Below are 22,828 nucleotides of genomic sequence, written 5' to 3'. Positions count from 1 at the left end.
TTTGGTGGTGAATTAAATATAACAGAGCTCAGATCTTTCAGCTGTATCTTTCTCCAATGTTATTCCTTGCTCAATGGTCTCCTTCCTCCATCTTTCAATTCTGTTTTACTCTTACATACCCTCAAGAGTCTTGCCATAAAGTATGTCCATTCAAAGGGTGTCAAGGATCATTTTCTTTCTTAGTTCTCTAGGTGTCTGCTGTTACTTCTCTCCTGATCTTAGGTGGGGCAATTCCCACGAGAGGCTATAAATTCTCAGTTAGTGTAGGTTAGAGCAGAGTTCCCCAACCTTTCTGGGTTGGTGTCTTGGAGAGGAGAGAGGGATAGGCACCTTTATGTGCGCTTGTACCGGTGCAAATGGGGCTGTGAGTATGTGGGCAATGCAAACAAGGCCAGGCACGCCTGTGTGATGCTTATGGTGATGCTAGCACCCACGTGATGCTTGCACTGACGCTAGCACCCATGCAATGCTCATGGTGACACTAGTGCCCACATGACACTAGTCCAATGTGCCTCTGGGTAACTTAAACTAGGTATTTGGTATTGCAATGAAAACGTGGCACTTTACATACTTGCTGTTGTGTCTTCAGCTCCCAAGCCGGGCCTCCTGGCAGAGAGTGACTCAGAGAGTGAAGGGGAAGAGCCAGCAGGGCTTCCCTCTGCAGGACCTTCCTCTCTGGCTCCACTTCAGGTCCCAGAGGCAGGCCAGGTGGAGGAGATGACGAGGCCTCTTTCTCCCGCACCTTCACCCTCCCAGGAAATGCCTCAAGACGCAGCTGCTGACAGTCAGTCCTGATTAAATCCCAGGCATCACAGAAAGGAGAGGCAGGAACAACAAAAGAAGGGGTGGGGCAGGCCTAGAGAGTGCTGAGTTACAGAGCCACACCCCACAGGGTATAAAAGCAGGAGGAGCCTCTCTATAGCTTCTTATGACGGACAAAAACTGACTTTTGGAAACTTTGGCTGCAATATTTTGAGACTAAGACTTCGGCTTCTGTTTATTTCTGAACTATAATTACGCTGGTCTGAGGAGATAAGAGAATTTGGCAGGCAATTGCAGGTTCATTGCCAGAACTGAGATCTGTCGTCGGAGTAAATTGCTGGCAGATATAGTCAGCTCGTGTGTCTGCTTGGTTGTGGTTGTTGGGGACAGAACACTTGCATGAGAGGTCTCAGCACAAGTAGAAAAGGCAATCACTTTTGGTGATGAATGGGAAATTGATCTGTTGTGGATCACGAGAGACATTACAGCCAAAAGAAAGCTGGATGCCGGGTCCAGGCTGCCAAAAATTCTCTCTGGACCAAGGAGAGATCCTGATGTACAGAAGATAGCTGAGTTTTTTGGGGTGAGCAGACAGCAGAAACATATTTTTCAGCTCACTTATATTCAGCCAGGAGCTGTGAGATTTCATCATGCTCAGAGCTGTTAACATAGTCTTGTTTTTGGACTCAATATTCGACCATACCTCATCTTTTCAATCCCTTTGTGTTTTATTGATAATACTTATTGTATGTTAATTATTGAGAAACATCAATGGTGAAATCCAATTTTTTTTTTACTACCGGTTCTGTGTGCGTGGCTTGGTGGGCATGGTGTGGCTTGGTGGGCATGGCAGGGGAAGGATACCGCAAAATCTCCATTCCCTCCCCACTCCTGGGGGCAGGATATTGCAAAATCTCCATTTTCACCCCACTCTGGGGCCAGCCAGAGGTGGCATTTGCCGGTTCTCCGAACTACTCAAAATTTCCACTACTGGTTCTCCAAAGTACTCAAAATTTCCGCTACCGGTTCTGCCAGAACCTTGTCAGAACCTGCTGGATTTCACCCCTGAGAAATATTCATAATCATAAGTTGTCAACGTTCCAGAAAACCCCTCCTGCAGAAAAGACTCCAAAACCAACATCTTTCAAAGTTCTTTTACTAGCATAGGTAAACTGGCACAGTTGGATGAAAACCGAAACTGGGGATTCCGGTTCGTCCCTCAGTAATACAAGCCCCAAAATCTCACCCTCATGACCCCTCTGCCGGTCACATGTTCCAATCCTCAACCGTCCCATGTCGAAGCATCACTCCAGCCACTCCTTCTCCAGATGCGAACCCAGCCTGATCTTGACCGCCGGAAAAATGTTATTATGTCTAATCATCCCCCCTTTCCAAAGAGGAGAATTGTGGCAGTGTATGGAAGCCTTCGGCCTAGTATGGCTTCCAAAGCTGACATAAGTTTGACATTACCTGGTTGAGTTCTTCAATCCATTTAGAAAGAAAGTAACTAAATGTGGTAGGAGGGATTTTTTTTTTTAAAAAAAATGTTCATCAAGAAGGTGACAATAGTGTTGATTTTGGAAAGTTTTAAACGGACTAAAGGTTAGTTGGATTTGAATTAAAGAAGAACTTTGATGTTAATTAAAAGGATGCTTTCTTGTGGGAAAATTTGCTTTGTTCATACTTAAACAGAAAAGATGACTGAAGGTTCACTACTCGAGAGTACTAGATGGCATCCCTAAAAGAAGTGCTTGATATTTGGGCATAAGAGATTTTCAAGTTATTTAACTCTGTAATAGAACTAAAATGTGCTATTGAAAAGGAAGAAGCTTCATTGAATAAAACTGAAGTGATATTAAGGGTTTAAGAATTATAACCCATAAGAAAGAGATGGGAATAATGGCTCTACAAATGTAATTTGCTGACGATTTAAAAGCACAGAAGGGATTTGCTGGAGTTAATATATTGGAACTACAGAAAAATGATAAGGATTTTGAAAGAAGAGATAAAGAAACTAGGAGAAACAGATGTTAGAACTCCTTTTGTGGGGGAAAAAGAAAACTACAACACTGATTTATTTGATCATGGTTAAAATAATGGACTGTTATTTCTGGTGATGTCTTTTTTTTACAGATTGAATGATGATTGTTATTTATGGTAATGTTTACTTGAGGGTATTGGATATAATTTGCAATACTTGGGTTTTTTTCCCAGATAAATAATGGGTTGCTATTTCTGGTGATATTTAATGATTTCTTTCAATTGGGACTGGGTGATGAATTGAGCTTTGATTATTTAAAGAGAGGGGCAATTTATTTAAATGGAAGTGGATATATATACATAAGGTGTTGTTTTTTTGATAACCTTTACTGGGCTTTTACTGATAAATAAGAAAACACGAAGATTTGGTGATGGTTTATAGAAAATTGGCTGAGCTATGGAATGCAGGAATGTTTGATTATATTTTAAAAGAGGGGATAATTTGTGATGTCTGTAATACTTGTTGGGGATGAGGGGCTTGTGGTGATGCTAACACCCACGTGATGCTTACACTAATGCTAGCACCCATGTGATGCTCACGGTGACACTAGCGCCCGCACGACACTAGTCCAGCGTGCTTGCACACGTTCACGCTGGCCAGTCACTCACCCATCCCAGTTGCGACAGGCCATGGCTTGGTAATGGGCCATGGCCCACAGGTTGGGTACCCCTGGGTTAGAGGCATCCTTTCACTAAATATACTGCTTCATTGATGGCAATATCAAATTGTTTTGCCTGTGCAGATGCATCCCACTCTGGAGCAGGAAGCATTGAAGGCAAGCCAAAAGACACACACCCCCTCCCTAAAATGGTAATCTCTATAGAGAATTATTACTTGCAGACCAACAGCATGCTCTCCTACAGAGACACTTAGGGCTGAAACTGATGTGGATGGCTGAGCTCCCTATGTATAGTTGTGTTGTGACCCAGGCCAGAGTAGGCAGTAGTAAACTCAGTCAGTTCAAAAACGAACAAACTTTATTAGAACAGCTGAGAATTAACTCATTCTCAGCGTAGTCCAAACTAAATCAAAGCAAATTCTTCATAACACTATTCTTCAGTCTTATCACCAACCTTGGTCTAATTAGGCAAAGGCTTTTCTTGGCAAAAGTTCAAAAGCAGAAGACACCGACAAGAAATAAATGCAGCAAGACAAGGAGCAAGTCTATCAATGTTGTTTTCCGGCAAAGAGCCCAAATGCCATTGCTGGTCTTTTAAGCCTTATGAGAGGGGCCAATCATCTCCTGGCCCTACTCCCGAGTCATCCTCTTTGCTTTAACTGCTCTTGCCTTCTGGCAGCTCTTCTCATGCATGCATTAGGAACAGGCTCCTCCTGTTCCTCTGCCTCACTACTGTCAGCCTCTGGAGGCTCCGGAGTCCACACCTCCCTCCCTGATGGCCCTGGCCCCACCTCTGCCTCTGACACAGAACCCTCATCTGGGCCTTCCCCAGCCTCCAGGACTGGCCCATGTTCTTCCTCAGCCTCATCGCTGTCTGACTCCGTTGCCAGCTCCGCAGGCTGCTGGCAGACCACAACAAGTTGACCATTTTCCTGATGATATTGTTTCTCAATATGACTTTAGACTTGGTGTTGAGGCAATGCTGTCTAAAAGAGAGTTTCCCATCCAGTGTCATACCGTGATATTTTGGTATTCAGCAGTGCTGTAACTGGTCCCCTTGCCACATAACGTCCAACCCTTCCCTTGAATCTCAATTTTGAAGGTGGAAAGCACACACTTGGGTCTTCTGCGTTTTGGGCTTCAAGTGGTTGATGGTATAATATCATCCTAATTCCTCAAGTGCTGCCAGAGTTTCCCAGCTATCTCATCAAAAGCTGATCCTGGTGCAGCCACTGTTGTGTTGTCCATGTAGATGAATAGATGTATATTGTTGGGGACTGGTTGATCCTTCTTATATATTTTATAAAACGTAGTAGACAATAGACTACCTTTTGGCACCCCGTTCCTCTGACTTCTGGTTTCTAGTCCAGTGCCTTAACACATCTGATGTTTTTCCCGCCTTCTGCACTTTTTAAATTTTTAAATAATTTTAATGTATTTCTCTACTACATTGTTGCATTGGTTTTACGTGTTCAATATAGTCCTTAATAAAATTATTGTGGGGGGGTGGGGAAACAACGCAAGGAAAAAAGAAAAGCTTAGGCAGGAAATCCTCATAGATATTTCTCCTTTTTGTGCCACCGTGGTTTGCTGGATATATCTCATTTACACTGAGCAATGCAAATCTTCCAGGTGTTCTAGGGCAGGGGTGTCAAACTCAATTTCACTGAGAGCTGCATCAGGGTTGTATGTGACCTCGGGAGTGTGGCTGGGGGGCAGCTGTGCTGGTCTTCTGCAGCCCTCTGCCAGCGAAAATGGAAGTCAGGGAGATCATGTGTGGCCCCCTCTGGGCCCCGTTTTTGCCCATGAGGCCTCCTGCAGCCCTCTGCCAGTGAAAATGAGGCCTAGGGGGGCCACACGCAGCTTTCCCAACCTCCATTTTCACTGGCAGAGGAACCGTGGGCCAGTTCTTTGCTGTTTCCAAGGTAGTCCTGTTGATCAGATTTAAGCACCCCATGGACCAGATCCAGCCTGCGGGCCTTGGCTTGACACCCTGCCTTAGGGAAATAAAATGGATCTGGAAGGTACCACCTTGGAGGATAGTGAAGGAGGTTAGAATCAGGGGTGGGCTTTAACAATTTTAGCAAGGGGGTTCTTTGCCCCTTTGTGGGTGTGGTCATGGTGAGTGTGGCCTAGTCAGCCTCCTGCACCACAACAGGGGCACATTTTTGCCCTTCCTGGGCTCTGGAGGCTTTCCTCGAGCCTCCAGGAGGCCAAAAAGGGCCTCCTCAGTCTCCGGAGGCCCTCTGGAGTCTGGAAACGGGCCTGTTTCTTGCCTTCCCAAACTTTCAGTAGGCCCCTGGGAGGGGAGGGGCAGAGTGGGGTGGGAGCGGCCAGCCAGGAGGGGGATTTGGGGGTTCTCCGAACGCACAGAATCTTAGCTAGAGGTTCTCCCAAACCCTTGCGAACCCCCAGCAGCCCACCCCTGGTTAGGATGTGTATGAATACGGGGTGTTTCCAGTTACTGACATTCTGTTGTTGTCTTTTCTCCTTTGTCTCAATCTTTCCAGGTGTGGCTGTGTGGTGGCAGCATGGAGGTTCTCCCTTGCTCTCGAGTGGCCCACATTGAGCGCAAGAAGAAGCCGTACAACAATAACATTGGCTTCTACACTAAGAGGAATGCACTGCGGGTGGCCGAGGTGTGGATGGATGATTACAAGTCCCATGTATATATCGCATGGAACCTGCCATTGGAGGTGAGTCAACATACCTACCGTAGGTCTCCATCGTCTGCCTTTTCTCCTAATGTTCTTGATGTGAATCTGTGTGGGACCATGTTCTGTCTCCTTCCCCACTTCAGACCCACGAGCTGGCCTTCAGTCAGTGGATTCACGGCTCTTATCAGTCCTGGCATAGAAATCTCACCTGCCTGCCAAAGTTCAAACAAATGACTCACGTAGCAAGACTTTCAGCACTTTTTGAAACGGATCAGCTAAATTTTGCTTCCCGTGGAGTGAGAGCAGTCCCAAAATTCCTTATATATCCTGTGGGGCTCTTGCCCCACCCTTCCTTTTGACGATGCAGCCTCTCTAATCTTCTGAAGCGTGGGTCAAGCCAAGCTTGATTATTATTATTATCAGCTGAGTCTGAAGGCGTAGCCTGGGGAAGGGGGGAATCGGGATGACGGCTTCATTACGTCCTCTGACTGGTCTGGTTCTGGCTCCTGGAACCGAGCCAAAGGAATCGGTGCTTCCCCCTCACTTTCAGAATCACTTTCGGGCATGGGGCCAGGTTCGGGGGCTGGAGTCACAACAGACCATGCCTATAGCAGAGAATCTGTCAGCTTTGGAAGCCATACCCCTGTGTGAGAAAGTAGGAGGGGGGATTTGGTAGAAGGGGCCATTAAACATAATAACATTCTTCCTGCCGGTCAAGGCCAGGCCGAGCCTACATCTGGAGAAGGAGTGGCCGGAGTGATGTCTTGAGATGGGACGGTTGGGGATTGGAGCATGTGATCGGCAGAGGGGTCAAGGGGGTGGTGGTTTTGGAGTTTGTCATATTGAGGAAAAACCTGGATTCCCAGATTCGGAGTTTCCCCAGTTGTGCCAATTTACCTATGCTAGTAAAAGAACTTTGAAAGATGTTTGCTTCGGAGTCTTTTCTTCAGGAGGGGTTTTTCTGGAATGCTGACAGAATCTTTCTGCCTTCTATAGGCATCCTATTTGTACAAACACACACACTACATAAACCACATGGTAGATCTGTCATACAAAGAAGCTGTTGTTGTTGTTAGTTGCGAAGTCATGTCCGACCCATCGCGACCCCATGGACAACATTCCTCCAGGCCTTCCTGTCCTCTACCATCCTTTGGAGTCCATTTAAACTCATGCCTACTGCTTCAGTGACTCCATCCAGCCACCTCGTTCTCTGTCGTCCCTTTCTTCTTTTGCCCTCAATCTTTCCCAGCATTAGGCTCTTCTCCAGTGAGTCATTCTTTCTCATTAGGTGGCCAAAGTATTTCAGTTTCATCTTCAGGATCTGGCCGCCTAAAGAGCAGTCAGAGTTGATCTCCTCTAGAACTGACTTGTTTGTTCGCCTTGCAGTCCAAGGGACTCGCAGGAGTCTTTTCCAGCACCAGAGTTCAAAGGCCTCAATTCTTTGGCGCTCAGCCTTTCTTATGGTCCAACCTTCACAGCCATACATTGCATCTGGGAAAACCTACAAAGAGGCTAGAGAAATCTAATTCCCACCCCTCTTTTGAATTACTTCTGCTCCAGCTCTTCTTTTTTCCCCTTTGATGAGAGGGAGGAGACCTTGACCTTCTCTTCAGACATTGATGGAACAAGTGATTTCATCACAAAATGCCAATCTGCCTCCTTTCAACTTGTCAAATGGGGTGAAGGAAAGGTGATCTTTGCTCCAGACAGAAAAAAACAAATTTGTCCCAACCCAACTCTTAGCACATATGCACCAGAAACCACACTGATTTTTTTTCTTTCTCTTCTTTGTTTACATTCTTAATGGAAAGGAAAAAGAAGGAAAAATGAGGAGGTACAGAGATGGAAGTTTCCAAACTTGGTTATTATGGTGCTAAACTAACTTTAGGTAAAGGTAAAGGTTCCTCTTGCACATATGTGCTAGTCGTTCCTGACTCTAGGGGGCAGTGCTCATTTCCATTTCAAAGCTGAAGAGACAGCACTGTCCGAAGACGTCTTCGTGGTCATGTGCTGGCATGACTAAACATCAAAGGCGCATGGAACATTTTTACCTTCCCACCAAAGGTGGCCTCTATTTTTCTACTTGCATTTTTTATGTGCTTACAAACTGCTAGGTTGGCAAAAACTGGGACAAGTAACAGGAGCTCACCCCAATACGCACCACTAGGGATTTGAACTGCTGAACTGCCCACCTTTCAATCGACAAACTCAACATCTTAGCCACTAAGCCACCGCATCCGTAAAAAAAAAAAAATCCCTAAAGAAAGTAACTTTGGAAGTGCCTAAATAAGATCATAACATTGCCAGTGGCTTCATATGGACCGAATTTTAGGAACTGTGATGGGCTGAAAAATGGACCTCAGCTTAATTTCAGATTTTGCTTCCTTTCACTTGGAAGTACATTATTTCCACAGGAACATTTTACAGGAACCTGTAGAAGATGACCAGAGGGAGCCTGAGGGCAGGGTCAAATGTATCATTTGTTTGGAGTCTACACCCCCATAAGAGACCTAAATCCTGCCCCCTTGAAGTCTATAGACTCTCATCTGGTGCCAATTCGCCTTGACGTTAGTAGATCAGATTCTTGTGCATAGCTTGCATGGAATAAACTTGCCATGCTTTTTATCTCAATCCTGGCTCCTGGTTTCTTGCACCTGACAGAACCCATCTGAGTGTCGGTTTGCTCCCAGTTTAATTGGAAAGTTCCATTTTTTGACAGAGATGAGCAATTTGACCCTACTGGCCAAGAGTGACCATGCATATAGATCATTCATATAGATAAGTGTCCATTCATATAGATCAGGGGTATCAAACTCAATTTCATTGAGGGCTGCATCAGGGTTGTGTTTGACTTTGGGAGGCTGGGGTGGGCGTGGCCTGGGTGGGCATGGCCAGCATGACATCACTTGTGTCAGGGTGACTGTAGTGGCCTGAACACTCTGCCAGCGAAAATGGGCTCCTGGGTCCCGTTTTTTTTTTTTTTTAAATTTGCATTTATATCCCGCCCTTCTCCGAAGACTCAGGGCGGCTTACACTATGTTAGCAATAGTCTTCATCCTATTTGTATATTTATATACAAAGTCAACTTATTGCCCCCAACAATCTGGGTCCTCATTTTACCTACCTTATAAAGGATGGAAGGCTGAGTCAACCTTGGGCCTGGTGGGACTCGAGCCTGCAGTAATTGCAAACAGCTGTGTTAATAACAGACTGTCTTAGCAGTCTGAGCCACAGAGGTGGGTGTTTTCAGACACGACGGCCTCCTGCAGACCTCTCCCAGCGAAAATGGACTTTGGGGGCAGCTGGGCGCGGCCCCCCTGAGTTTCATTTTTGCTGGCAGAGGGTTGCAGGACGCCATCCTGGATGAAATTGGAGCCTGGGAAGGCTGCCTATGGCCCTCCCAAGTTCTGGTTTTGCAGGCACCGTGGACTAGTCATTTGCTATTTCCAGGGCAGCCCTGTGGCCCAGATCAAAGCACCCCATGGGCCAGATCCAGCCCACCGGCCTTCAGTTTGATACCCCTGCTGGAGCCCAAGCTACTTCATACCAGTGAATTTTGATGGCTGAAATTGTTTACTATCAGCTTCCCACCTGAAGAATGCTAGAATGGTTATGTCTATGGAGATTCTCAGTCATCCAGGTCATGGTTGTCCCAGAGGTGGTGTTTTTTTCCCCCCCCAAAAGGCAACTGGACTTTCTTTGCTTTTTCCTTGAAGACATTTCACTTCTCATCCAAGAAGCTTCTTCAGGAAATGAAGGATCTTCCAGGATGAGAAGTGAAATGTCTTCAAGGAAAAGCAAAGAAAGTCCAGTTGCCTTTTGAAAAAGCACCTTTGGGACTTAAATAGTTATGTCTCTGAAAGGCTTCTTACAAGTATTTTTTATTATTATTTATTTTTATTTGTCAAACACAACAGTATATATAAGTATAAGCATGACATAACCATACGAATTGGATACAATCAAAGAGAACATTAGGACAGGAACAGTAGGCACGCTTGTGCTCTTATGCACGCTCCTTACCGACCTCTTAGGAATGGCGTGAGGTCAATAGTAGATAGTCTTTGGTTAAAGCTTTGAGGATTTTGGGATTTTGCTGTAAATACGGTATGACCTGAGGGTCCCCAGACAGCTTTTAAATTTGCTATTTTTCTCAACCCTCATTCCAATAACAATGTTTTGAGAAATAAAACTTAAAAGCAAACAAATACATAGAAACGTGGTGCTTCACTACAAAAGGGAACCCATCTATACCCCTATGACTTCCTTTTTTTCTTTCTTTCTGAATGTAAGTAAGGAAATCTTAAATTGAATTCCAATTCCAGAGGAGTTCATGGATATGTCTGTGTTATTTTCTTGGAAACAATGTGGAAGTGCTTCGCAATTGCCTTTTTAATGATTTCTTTTTAACCTCCCAATGTATCCACCTGCTGGTCTCTCATTCTAATACTAATCAGGTCTAACACCGTTTCCCTTTCCAAGTTCAGCCAAAGTCATCTAAGTGATGACTTCCATATGTATTATTTTCTTAACTACAGTAGGCTAGAATATTGCCATTTTTCAATTTTCCAGATTTTTTTTTTGTTTTTCACTTTACCATCTAGGCTACAGATCTGGACTTTCTAATGTTCTCCCTCCAAGTGCCAGCCAGATCTAACATTTCTCAGATTTTTTTGAGATTGACTAAAGCAGGATAAGTGTTGCCATCTGTTGTGACATTTCTTTGCATTAAAAAAAAAAAGCAGTGATACTAATTTAATAATCGGGTTGATAGCTAGGTGGGGAGAGTTTTACTAGTGAAGATACATTGTCAATAGGTAAAGGTTCTCTTTGCACATATGTGCTACTTGTTCCCGACTCCAGGAGGCAGTGCTCATCTCCGTTTCAAAGCCGAAGAGCCAGTGCTGTCCAAAGACGTCTCCGTGGTCATGTGGCCAGCATGACTCAACGCCAAAGGCACATGGAGCGCTGTTACCTTCCCACCAAAGGTGGCCCCTATTTTTCTACTTGCATTTTTTACATGCTTTCAAACTGCTAGGTTGGCAGAAGCTGGGACAAGTAATGGGAGCTCACCCCATCATGCGGCACTAGGGATTCGAACCACTGAACTGCTGATCTTTCGATTGACAAGCTCAGCATCTTAACCACTGAGCCACCACATCTCTCAACATTTCAATACACAAGCCAATTATTCAGCCTCGTTAGAAATGAGATCTTTGACTTTTAATTGGGTTTAAAAACATTTCTTTCTTCTCTGGCATGTTTAGTTTTACTGATTTCGGCCTTTGTTTTTTTGTTTATCATCTCCTTTGGTGTGTTTTATTGATTTTTTTTTGCTTTTATCTTTGTTCGTTGCCTTGAGAGTTGCCATCTTGAAAGATAAGCTCTGTGTGTTTTGTAAGCTAATCTAATCAAGCATAGGTTAAACTCATTAAAAATGAATAAAGAAAGAGAGAGAGAAAGAAAGAGAGAGAGAGAAAGAGAGAGAGAGAGAGAGAATAGAATAGAATAGAATAGAATAGAATAGAATAGAATAGAATAGAATAGAATAGAATAGAATTTTTTTTATTGGCCAAGTGTGATTGGACACACAGGGAATTTGTCTTGGTGCATATGCTCTCAGTATACATAAAAGAAAAGATACCTTCATCAAGAAATTTAAGGTACAACACTTAATGATAATCATAGGGTGCAAATAAACAATCAGGAAAGAGGGAGAGAGAGAGAGAGAGAGAGAGAGAGAGAGAGAGAGAGAGAGAGAGAGAGAGAAAGAAAGAAAGAAAGAAAGAAAGAAAGAAAGAAAGAAAGAAAGAAAGAAAGAAAGAAAGAAAGAAAAGTGGATCCTGAATGAAATCTCCCAGACAACATAAGCTATAATTCCAAATATTCAGAAACATTCACTACCCTAAAAGATAACTTCTTTTCAGACTGGACAGTATAAAAATTGAGAAAACCTATTTTGCTTTTTAAAAAATATTCATATTTTTTCCCTTTATTGTCTGAAAAGTAAACACAATATCTCAAAAACGTGTTAAAGATATATTGTGATTGAAAAATAGAAAATTATAACTGGGACTTTCAGCTAAATGCGGAAAACTCCTTAACCAACTTTTGCCCTTTAGAAGGGATTTTAAAAACTTTCTTCATCCCATCAAGTGTTTAACTACTTCATTCCATGCATTTCCCATTGTATGAGATGGCCCAGTCTCTGCTGTTCACATTTTAGTCCTCCAAAGATTTCCGAGTTTTTCTTTTCCCTTTTCAGAGTTTGTTTTCCTTGCACTTATGAAATGAAATTTCCATAAACATTTAGATAGATGGTGCTGTTTGGGGCTGCAAATTCATTCAGTGGCATTCATTTCTGAACACTGGCAATAGAAAGAATGAAAATTCAATTTATGGGAGAATAATAGTTTGGTCTCACCTCAGTCTTCTTCCTTAACAATAGTAACTACCACAACAATTAAAAAATATCAACAGCAAAAGCTTCTATGAATATTGACTTCCACTGCCTATTATGGCTTCAGTCAATCAAGATTTTCACATAACTCTTCAGCATTTCCATTAGATAGAGAAGATGTAGGCTATTTAAAATACTCTTAATTAAAGGGTGCATTTTACCCCAAGCATAGTATAATTTTCTGTGCAACATAGAATCTCTAATCTAATCTTTCAAGCCAACATCTGGTTCCCAGATCACAGCTACTAGGAGAAATTTGCAGTCTTCGACATTCTTCAGAAGCAAAGATTGCTTGCAAAGACAGGCAGATATAGAGGGATGCAGTGATGGCACTGATATAAATTTAGTTAGATTTCTCTTTCTTCTTTCTTCTCTCTTATCATTTGTCTTCATGACTTCCTAATCCTTTTCTCTGCTTTGCATAACTTTGCTTACTTTGAAAAAAAAATAGCATGATTGGCAGGGGTGAAATGCTCTTGGTTCAGACTGGATTGGCTGATCTGGTAGCGATGGCGGCGGGTGGTTCAGAGAACTAGTAGCAAAAATCCCTGCCCCCCCGCTTGCCCGCTTGCCACTTCTTTTAAAAAATGTTTTTAAAAGGTTAAAAAAGGCTCTGACAATCACAGCTGAGCCATGCGATCATCAGAGCCTTTTTTTTGCTTTTAAAAGCATTTTTTTACAAACTATTCGGCCGAATAGGTCGTATAAAAATGCTTTTAAAAGTAAAAAAAAAATCACACACTACAGCTGATTACCCCCCCCCCGCACGCGCTGTTCTACTTACCCCATGCCTCCTTTTGGCATGCATTGCGCACGTGTGCACCTTGCATTTGGTGTGTAGTGCACACTGTGCATATGCACGCGCAGTGCACATGTGCAGCCAGCGAACCAGTAGTAAACCGGTTCAGATTTCAGCACTGATGATGGGTATGTATATATGTATGAAAATAGTGATGACGACAACGATGATGAAATGATGACAATGAAGGTGACAGTGGTGATGATGACGATGATGATGATAGGTTTGGAGAAACAAACTCTCATTAAAGAACAAGCTGACTGGGCTTCTTAAAATTATAAATCTAACAGAAAAACAGAATTGAGAAATCAATGAAAAGAAGATAATGAAGAGTCATCAATAAAATTAATAATGTTTTATGAATCAAATTTAGAAAACATTCTAAGACAGTGTTGGTGAACCTATGGCACGCATGCTGGAAGTGGCACGCGAAACCATCCCGTGCTGAATGCGCGGTCTCACCAGCTCCTCATTGCATTTCTGAGCTCAAATGCACACTGGCCAGCTGGCCATTGCATGTGCGGTGCCGGTGGACCCCGGAAGTGCTCTGGTCCATCGGGCATGCGCGAGCTGGCACCCAGCCTTCCAGGTTGGTGTTATGCGCATGTGCGATGGATCACCACACTTCCAGGGTCGCCGGCTCCACCTGTGCAATGGCCAGCTGGCTGGCGCACATTTGAGCGCACGAACGCGACAGGAGCTGGAGAGGCCACACATTCGGCACGGGACGGTTTTGCGTGCCACTTCCGGCACACGGGCCGGCACACAAGAATGCGAAAGGTTCACCAACACTGTTCTAAGATATTTAAAAAGAGAATGGGAGGAGCGGGAAGATACTTGGGGAAGGGAGACAGGGGTCTGGACTGATAATTTCAAAGCTAGACAGTGGAAGAGGGTAGGGATGGGAGAAACCAGACCTATTCTTGAATACAGCTCATCCGTCTGGAACCCATACCACATCTCTGACATTAATACAATCGAACGCGTCCAGAAATATTTTACTAGAAGAGTTCTTCGCTCCTCCGAAAACAACAAAATACCTTATACCACCAGACTAGAAATCCTGGGATTAGAAAATTTAGAACTCCGCCGACTTCGACATGACCTGTGTTTAACACACAGAATCATCTACTGCAATATCCTTCCTGTAAAAGACTACTTCAGCTTCAATCGCAATAATACAAGAGCAAACAATAGATTCAAACTTAATGTCAACCGCTTCAAACTTGATTGCAGAAAATATGACTTCTGTAACAGAGTTGTTAACGCTTGGAAACTCCATAGTCTCTACTCAAAATCCCAAAATCTTCAACCAAAAACTGTCTACTATTGACCTCACCCCATTCCTAAGAGGACTATAAGGGGCATGCATAAGAGCACAAAAGTGCCTACCGTTCCTGTCCTATTGTTCCCTTCATTATATCAAATTAACATAGCTGTTGCATACTTTTACTTATATATATGTTTTTCTTTCATGATGTGTTGTTTTTATTTATGACGATGTTTGTGTATACTGTTGTGACAAAAAAAAAAAACACACTTAGATTAACTAGGCACAGTCAATGCCTAGATTGACTAAGCACAGTGATGTAGACACAGATACAGACAGATAAAGATTTAAGAGAAGAATATAGGAAATAAGTTAAAAAAAGAATAAGAATTAAAGTATTGATGCGGGCAAGAGATGATGGATAAAAGGCAGATAGGAAAAAGAAGAAAGAAAATATTTTTCCCCTTTTTTTCTTTTTCTTTCTTTTTTTTTATAATGGTGGCAGGAGGAGAAATTAGAACAGAGATAGGAATGTGTTCAATAAGAGATCGAGGGATTACTTGTATATACAGTATACCTTTACATGATGAAACAAAAGTAATAATAAAATGGGAAAATTAGAGACTGAATGATGGAATTACTACGTAAGTTTAAATAACATTGCGATTCGTAAACGTTGAGCAATTAAATAACAAAAAGAAAATATTTTAATATAAACGTGTATTAATACTAGAATTATATAGATTGGATGAAAGCAAAGAATATGAATAGAGTTATTTTGTATGTTTAAATAATATCGCGATTGGCATTAGAATAGTATATTGAAACATTGAATAATGAAGCAATGAAGGATAGTATTTTAATATAAATAGATTTGAAGAGTGAAATATGGGAAATATGAATAAGAACTAAGTATTAAAAATGGGGAAATTAGAGATTAAATAATGGTATTATTGAGTTTGTTTAAATAATATTATGATTTGCAGTGGAATAATAAAGTGAAATAATGAGTAATAAAATGATGAGCATATTTTAATATAAACAGGTATATTAATAGTGGAATCATATAGATTGGAAAAATGTAAAGAATATGAACAGAATTAATTTGCATGTTTAAATAATATTGCAATTGGTGTTAGAATTGTATATTTAAATATTGAACAATGAAATAATGAAGGATAGTATTGTAATACAAAGGGAACGTCTTTTAATATAATGGTGACATGAATAAAAGTTAGAATAAGGACAGAAATAAGAGAAAGGGGGAATATTAGTAGACACATTTTTATAAAGTAAGACAAGTGCAAGGATAAGAGGGAGGTTTAGAAACTGAACAGCGGTAGTATTATGTATGTTTAAACAATATGAAATAATGAAAGATTATAATTTGATATAAATGTGTATTGCTACTAGAAATATATAGACTGGATGAATGTGATAACTATGATCAAGAATACTATTTTATCTGTACTGTAATTTATGGCACCCAGCAGTGGTGGGATTCACTTACCTTCCCTACTGGTTCGCAAATATGAGCGCGCGCCTTCACTCACACGCACCTTGCCTGTGCTTGCACACAGCCTTCTACGCATGCGCAGTGCTCGCACATTACATTTGGGTGGGTGGGCGGAGCCTCCTGCAGTCGCCGCTACCAGTTCGCCCAATCTGGAGAGAACCGACTGAATCCCACCACTGGCACCCAGGTGTCGCACTGTTCACACATTGATATGTATATGTAATATAAAATAAAAAACTTGATAAAAAATATAAATTTAACATTCTGGATATCACATCAAACCAGGTTTCCCCAGCAGATATTAAGTCCGAGAAGGTTACCTTTTTATATGTCCTAAGCCAGCATTCCAAAAAAAAGCCTCTGCCTTTCAGAGATTGGAATCATAACCTCTCCCTATGAAACATTTTGATTTTGAGATTAAAATGCCCATTTCTGTGCACAGGACCAAGTTGCTTTGTACATTCTTGAGTTATCTCACAGTCCGAAAAGAATCAAAGTAGACTTTCCCTTTGATTTTAAAATCAGAATGTAGCATGCTGATTTCAGAATGTTTCATCTATTGCCATTTCAGGAAAACGTTTTGCTATTCTTAGTTGGAGGTGATGGGGATTGAACTTGTGACTTTCTCATGGGTGTCAAACTTGCTGCATCACGTTGCCATCACAGGATGTTTTGTGACTTTTCCCTCATTTGCAGAGCTGGGGTAGGTGTGGCCTGTGCATGATGCATCCAGCCTGTGGGCCGCCAGTTTGACATCCCTGTTCTAGATATAAGCAGGTTCTTTCCCACTGAATTATAGTCCATATTTTTAGCTGTATTGGTGTCAGCACAGTGGCTTACATGGTTAGAATGCTGAGTTGACAAAGAGCAAGCCCACGTTCAAGACCCAAGTACTGCTATGTGGTGGGGTGAGCTCCCATCATTTGCTCCAGCTTCTCCAACCTAGCAGTTCAAAAGCATGCAAATGTGAGTAGATAAATAGGTACCATTTTGGTGGGTTTATTAATGGGGATGTGAAAGGAACTTCCCCACTGGGCATCCCCCAGGCAACAGTGATGTCACCAGTTAATCCTTTCAACCTGGAAGTGCCTTGTTGCTTCTTCTGACACAAATACGACAACGATGATGACAAGCTGTATTGGCTAGGATGAATGGGAATTTTATACCAGAGGTAATTTTTATGCAAAAGACTACTCACACTTTATAAAGAAGCTGTTGGCCTGCCTAACTCCAGATGTTTTGACAATCTTGTTCTATGTTTCTTTGGGCTTTTCAATATGAAAAGAAGAGAAGGACCTCAAGGGTGGCATCATAAGCTATGGAGGTAGGAAAATCCAAAAGAAAGATTCCTGAGAATGTGTTTTTAAAAAGCAGGAGTGAACATCTGGTTATCACAGAGCATAGCAACAGTAAGAGAAAGTGACGATGTAACCATGTACCTGTCTTTCAGAACCCAGGAATTGATATTGGGGATGTTTCGGAGCGAAAAGCATTAAGAAAAAGTTTGAAATGCAAGAGTTTCCAATGGTACCTGGACCACGTCTACCCAGAAATGAGAAGATACAATAACACCATTGCCTATGGAGAGGTAATTAAGAAGGAACTACTACTACATGGGATATGTAGGGATTGACTGTGAATTTAGAGTACATTTTATGTCTCTCCTCCAACCATTTTCTAATGAGATCTGCAGGGAGTAACTAGAACCAGCCAGTTTTACTCAAAACTGGAACTAAAATTCCTTCAGCCAACCCCAACGGCTATCCAATGTCATTCTTGCCTTCAGAACAAAAGATTACAAATATCTCTGGAATCAGTTTCATTTGGTCATGTTCCATTTAATCCAGAATAGTCTACAAGAGGAGACTTAGTATCTTTCAGGGGTTTGGGAGTTCAGTTACTATTCTTCTTGAATGTTGTCTTTGTAGTTATTACTGTGTTTTCTCGAAAATAAGACCCTGTCTTATATTTTTTTGAACCCTGAAATAAGCGCTTGGCTTTATTGCCATGCGCTCAAAAGCCCAATTAGGCTTATTATCAGGGGTTGTCCTATTTTGGGGGGAAACAGGGTAGTTGCAGAAGATGCCATCAAGATTTGCACCATTGCTGTACACTTCAGCTTTCTACTTTCCTGACTCTTTCTTAAGATGATGTCATTTCTTAAGAGTAGTTATCGTAGCCAGAACTGATAGGAATTACAGATTAACCACATCTGGTGGGTCAGGAGGAGGCGCCACCAAACTAAATCTGAATTGGTTTTAGGTAATAGGGTTTCAGCCAGGCTCCCTTCAGGGTTGACATAGGGACGAGGTGCCATCTATTTCTAATCTCAGTTCAGTTTGGATCAGGGGTGAAATGCTCCCGGTTCGGACCAGATTGTGTGATCCGATAGCGATAATGGGTAGTTTGGGGAACCGGTAGCAAAAATCCCTGCCCCCCCCCCCACCGCCCATGCCTGGCTGTTCCTCTTCTCCGTCCCTGAAGCTCTCGGTGGTGATATAGCTGCAAACGGCCTTAAATGACTGCCGTGGTGCTTCAAAGGGCCGTACTACAGTGCTGTAGGTGGCTAGTAGACCAGTGCCTCTATTTTTAAAGATGGTAGACCAGTGCACTTCCAAAAAAAGGCAATTAGTAGACCGGTGCCTCTATTTTTAAAGATGGTAGACTGGTGCGCTTCCAAAAAAAGGCAATTAGTAGACTGGTGCCTCTATTTTTAAAGAAGGTAGATTGGTGTGCTCCCAAGTTTTGTATACTTTATTATTTTTATTATTTATTATTATTGGCCATGCCCATTCAGTCACCTGACCACCAAGCCACACCCACTCATTAAGCCACACCCACAGAACCGGTAGGGAAAATTTTTAGATTTCACTCCTGATTTGGATGCCCTGCCCGATCTCATTTAACCATTCAAATTAATTTGGAAATCCACTTGATTTCCACTGTCAGTCCATTTGGGAAGTTGTTTTGATTCTTCATGCAATCAAGTGATTTTCAAATTGTTTTTTGAACTTGGCAACTTGTCTACCACCAGGTTTGTGATATCTGGCCATTATGGCTCCAATAGAGGATGTTGTAAGCAATTTCCCAGCTGTGCTAACTGTGGTCCTTTTTTTTTTCCAAAGTAAAGACTAAAACTGTGGTCCTTTGCTTGCAAAGCACATTTCTTACATGCATAATCAGGTCCTCATTGTGAACGTGGATGTAACAATGTAACAACTGCATTTGAGGCTCTCTCTTTGAAGAAACAGCTCAAAATAGGTGGACATCTAACATCTCATTGTTATCAAATCGAAGTGGTGGTAGCATCTGACAGCTTTACCTTGGTCTCTGTTCTAACTAATGTCAAGCATTGGATCTGATGAGCAGAGAACATTCTCCCTTGCCTGAAATTTAGTGGAGAGAATTTAGTTGTAGAATTCACAAAAAACCAGATGGCTGTAAGTGCACTTTGATTCACAACCCATTCTACTTTATGATGAATCACACCGGGTGTGAAAAAATGTTGTTTTTCAGCCCTAATTATAAAGGGATGAGTAGATGTCTTCTGTTGTTTCTTTTCTATTTCTTGCATTGTTTTAGTCTTGCAATCAACTGGAATACCATTTAATTAGTAAGGCTTCGATGCTGTATTGATTTGCAATATTTCTCAGGCTGTATCTCTTGTCGTCACTTAACATTAGCTCCACAGCCAAGGCTGAAGAGAATTATAGACCAACCACATCTGGTGGGACACGTATTTCCCATTCCTTGTCTGGCAGTACCAAGCTACTCTTGGTTTTAGACACCATGATCTGAACTGATTTTAGATGTATGGATAGGGTGCTGTCTACTTCTAATCTTAATTCAGATTGGATGGCCTGGTTGATTTGATTTAACTGTTCAAATTGATTTGCCAATTTAAATGATTTCAACTGTCAGTCCATCTGGAAAGTTGTTTGGATTCTTAATAATAACACAGTTGGAAGGGACCTTGGAGATCTTCTAGTCCAATCCCCTGCCCAGGAAGGAAACCCTACACCCCTCAGCCAAATGGTTATCCAACATCTTCTTAAAAATTTCCAGTGTTGGAGCATTCACAACTTTTGCAGGCAAGTTATTCCACTTATTAATTGTTCTGTCAGGAAATTTCTCCATAGTTCTAAGTTGCTTCTCTCCTTGATTAGTTTCCACCCATTGCTTCTTGTTCTACCGTCAGGTGCTTTGGAGAATAGTTTGATTCCCTCTTCTTTGTGGCAGCCCCTGAGATATTGGAACACTGCTATCATGTCTCCCCTAGTTCTTCTTTTGATTAAACTAGATATACCCAGTTCCTGCAACCATTCTTTATACGTTTTAGCCTCCAGTTCCCTAATCATCTTTGTTGCTCTTCTCTGCAGTCATTCTAGAGTCTCAACATCTTTTTTACATCATGGAGATCAAAGCTGAATGCAATATTCCAAGTGTGGCTTTACCAAGGCATTATAAAGTGGTATTAACACTTCATATGATCTTGATTCTATCCCTCTGTTTATGCAGCCCAGAACTATGTTGGCTTTTTTGGCAGCTCCTACACACTGCTGGCTCATCTCTAAATGGTTGTTCACTAGGACTCCAAGATCCCTCTCACAGTTACTCTTCATTCAACCATGTGATTTTCACATCGAATTTCCAGATTTAAGTCTTACACAATTGTACTTTTAACAGTCACTTCCTAAATGCAATTATATAGAGCTGTGGCTTGGTGGATTACATGCAGAAATTGAAACCAAACATCTCCAAGTCAATTTGAGAAAGATTCCTGCTGGAAACTTCATATTCATTATCATTCTTTAACATATCTATTAAATAAAGCCATTTTTCTGGGTTGACACATAGTGAGCCAAACTAAGAGCTGGATTTACATGACCCGCTTAAGCCACAAATGTACCAAAAAACCAAAAGTACACATATAGACTGGGTGAAACCAGGCTTAATAGCAGTAACTGTGACAAGGATCTTGGAATCTTAGTGGACAACCAGTTAAATATGAGTTAGCAGTTTGCGGCGGCAGCCCAAAACCCCAATGTAATCCTAAATTGCATTAAAAGAGGGATACAATCAAGATCAAGTGAGGTACTAATACCATTCTATAAAGTCTTAGGAAGACCACACCTAGAATACTGCATCCAGTGTTGGTCACCACACTATAAAAAAGATGTTGAGATTCTAGAAAAGATGTAGAGAAGAGCAACCAGGGGACTGGAGACTAAAACATATGAAGAACTGTTACAGGAACTGGGCATAGCTAGTCTAGTCTAGTGAAGAGAAGGACCAGGGGAGACATGATAGCAGTGTTCCAATATTTGAGGGGCTGCCGCAGAGATGAAAGGGTCAAGCTATTTTCCAAAGCACCGGAAGGCCAAACAAGGAATAATGGATGGAAACTGATCGAGGAGAGATTCAACCTGGAAATAAGGAGAAATGTTCTAACAGTGAGAACAATCAACCAATGGAGCAGCTTGCTTTCGGAAGCTGTGGGAGCTTCATCACTGGAAGATTTCAAGGACTGCCATTTGTCAAAAATGGTGTAGGGTCTCCTGCTTGTGTGTGGGGGTTGGACTAGATGACCTACAAAGTCCCTTCCAACTCTGTTACTCTGTTAATTTCTGTCAATAGGAGAAACAGATCTAGCAAACAACTGTTGGAAACTAAGTTATGGATGGGCTACCTGTATGGTGGTGGTGATGGACATTCACAATGTTCTCCTTAACTGAAAACTCCCACCCTTTATGCAGTATATGAATAGGGCAGACATCCTCCACGTCTTCATCGTATTCCACCCAGAATTAAAATGTAGATTGATGCGCCATGGAAAGTCATTGCATAGCAGCATCTGGGAAATTTGCAGAAGCCCTCACTTGCTGGCCATTTGCTTGACAAGCTGGCAGAGGGCCTAAGGAAACAGACAGAAATAATAATTCACCCATAATTCACTTTCAATTGCTATTCTATTCCGGACATAACCAATCACTTACGAATGGATATTCGGTTATTTTATTTTTTTTACAGTGTATCAAGTTTCCATTTCACCTAGAGGAGGACGAAGAGGAGGAAGGAGGTTTTAGGTTTTACCATTTTGAAAAAGAGAAAAACAATCTTTAATCTCCCATCAGTTCTTTCAAAAGATAAATGTTTGGCGGAGAGGAGAAAAAACGCTAGGAGAGAAAACGAGAAAGTTTCCTGGGAGACTCATCCTGTGAAAGATAACAATAATGTATTTCCTTCTATTACCTATCTACCAGGGTAGATAATTCTTGATATCTGGTGGATACATTAATAGTCATTTGCGGGAGAAAAGCCCACAGTGAGTTTGGCTATGATGGATAAAATATGTTACTCTTATGTTAGTCCATCTTTGTTTGACCTGGGATGCTTTCCATTACTACTTTTTTTAAATAGTGTGAATTGTATTTTAGGACAGGGGGAATTAATTTTCAAACCGCATGTGTCCCCCCCTCCCCTCCCCCTCCCCCTCCCAATCCAGGGGTAGTATTCACTTACCTTCACTACCGGTTCGCAAATGTGAGCGTGTGCACATGGATAAATGGGATGTGATTACATCCCAGCAGGTGGCCAGAACCACCCACAGCTGCCGCTACCGGTTCGCCAGAACTGGATAGAACCGGCTGAATATCACCACTGCCCAATCCCAGGGGTGAAATCTAAAAATTTCCCTACCGGTT

At 42.0% G+C, this 22,828-nt stretch overlaps 1 protein-coding gene across 1 annotated transcript in view; it reads left to right on the top strand.

Annotated features, from left to right (window-relative positions):
- GALNT17 (polypeptide N-acetylgalactosaminyltransferase 17) overlaps positions 1 to 22,828 on the top strand; it is a 411,497-nt gene that overhangs the window by 362,929 nt on the left and 25,740 nt on the right. Inside the window, exons 7-8 of the mRNA XM_058164286.1 lie at positions 5,933 to 6,118; positions 17,575 to 17,712. Of these exons, the coding sequence (XP_058020269.1) occupies positions 5,933 to 6,118; positions 17,575 to 17,712 (324 nt within the window). The remainder of the gene's footprint in view (positions 1 to 5,932; positions 6,119 to 17,574; positions 17,713 to 22,828) is intronic.

This window comes from Ahaetulla prasina, chromosome 1 (assembly GCF_028640845.1).
Source record: "Ahaetulla prasina isolate Xishuangbanna chromosome 1, ASM2864084v1, whole genome shotgun sequence".
Lineage (NCBI taxonomy): Eukaryota > Metazoa > Chordata > Lepidosauria > Squamata > Colubridae > Ahaetulla > Ahaetulla prasina.
The sequence above is the reverse complement of the archived record's forward strand: the minus strand, read 5'-3'. Positions and strand labels throughout refer to the sequence as shown.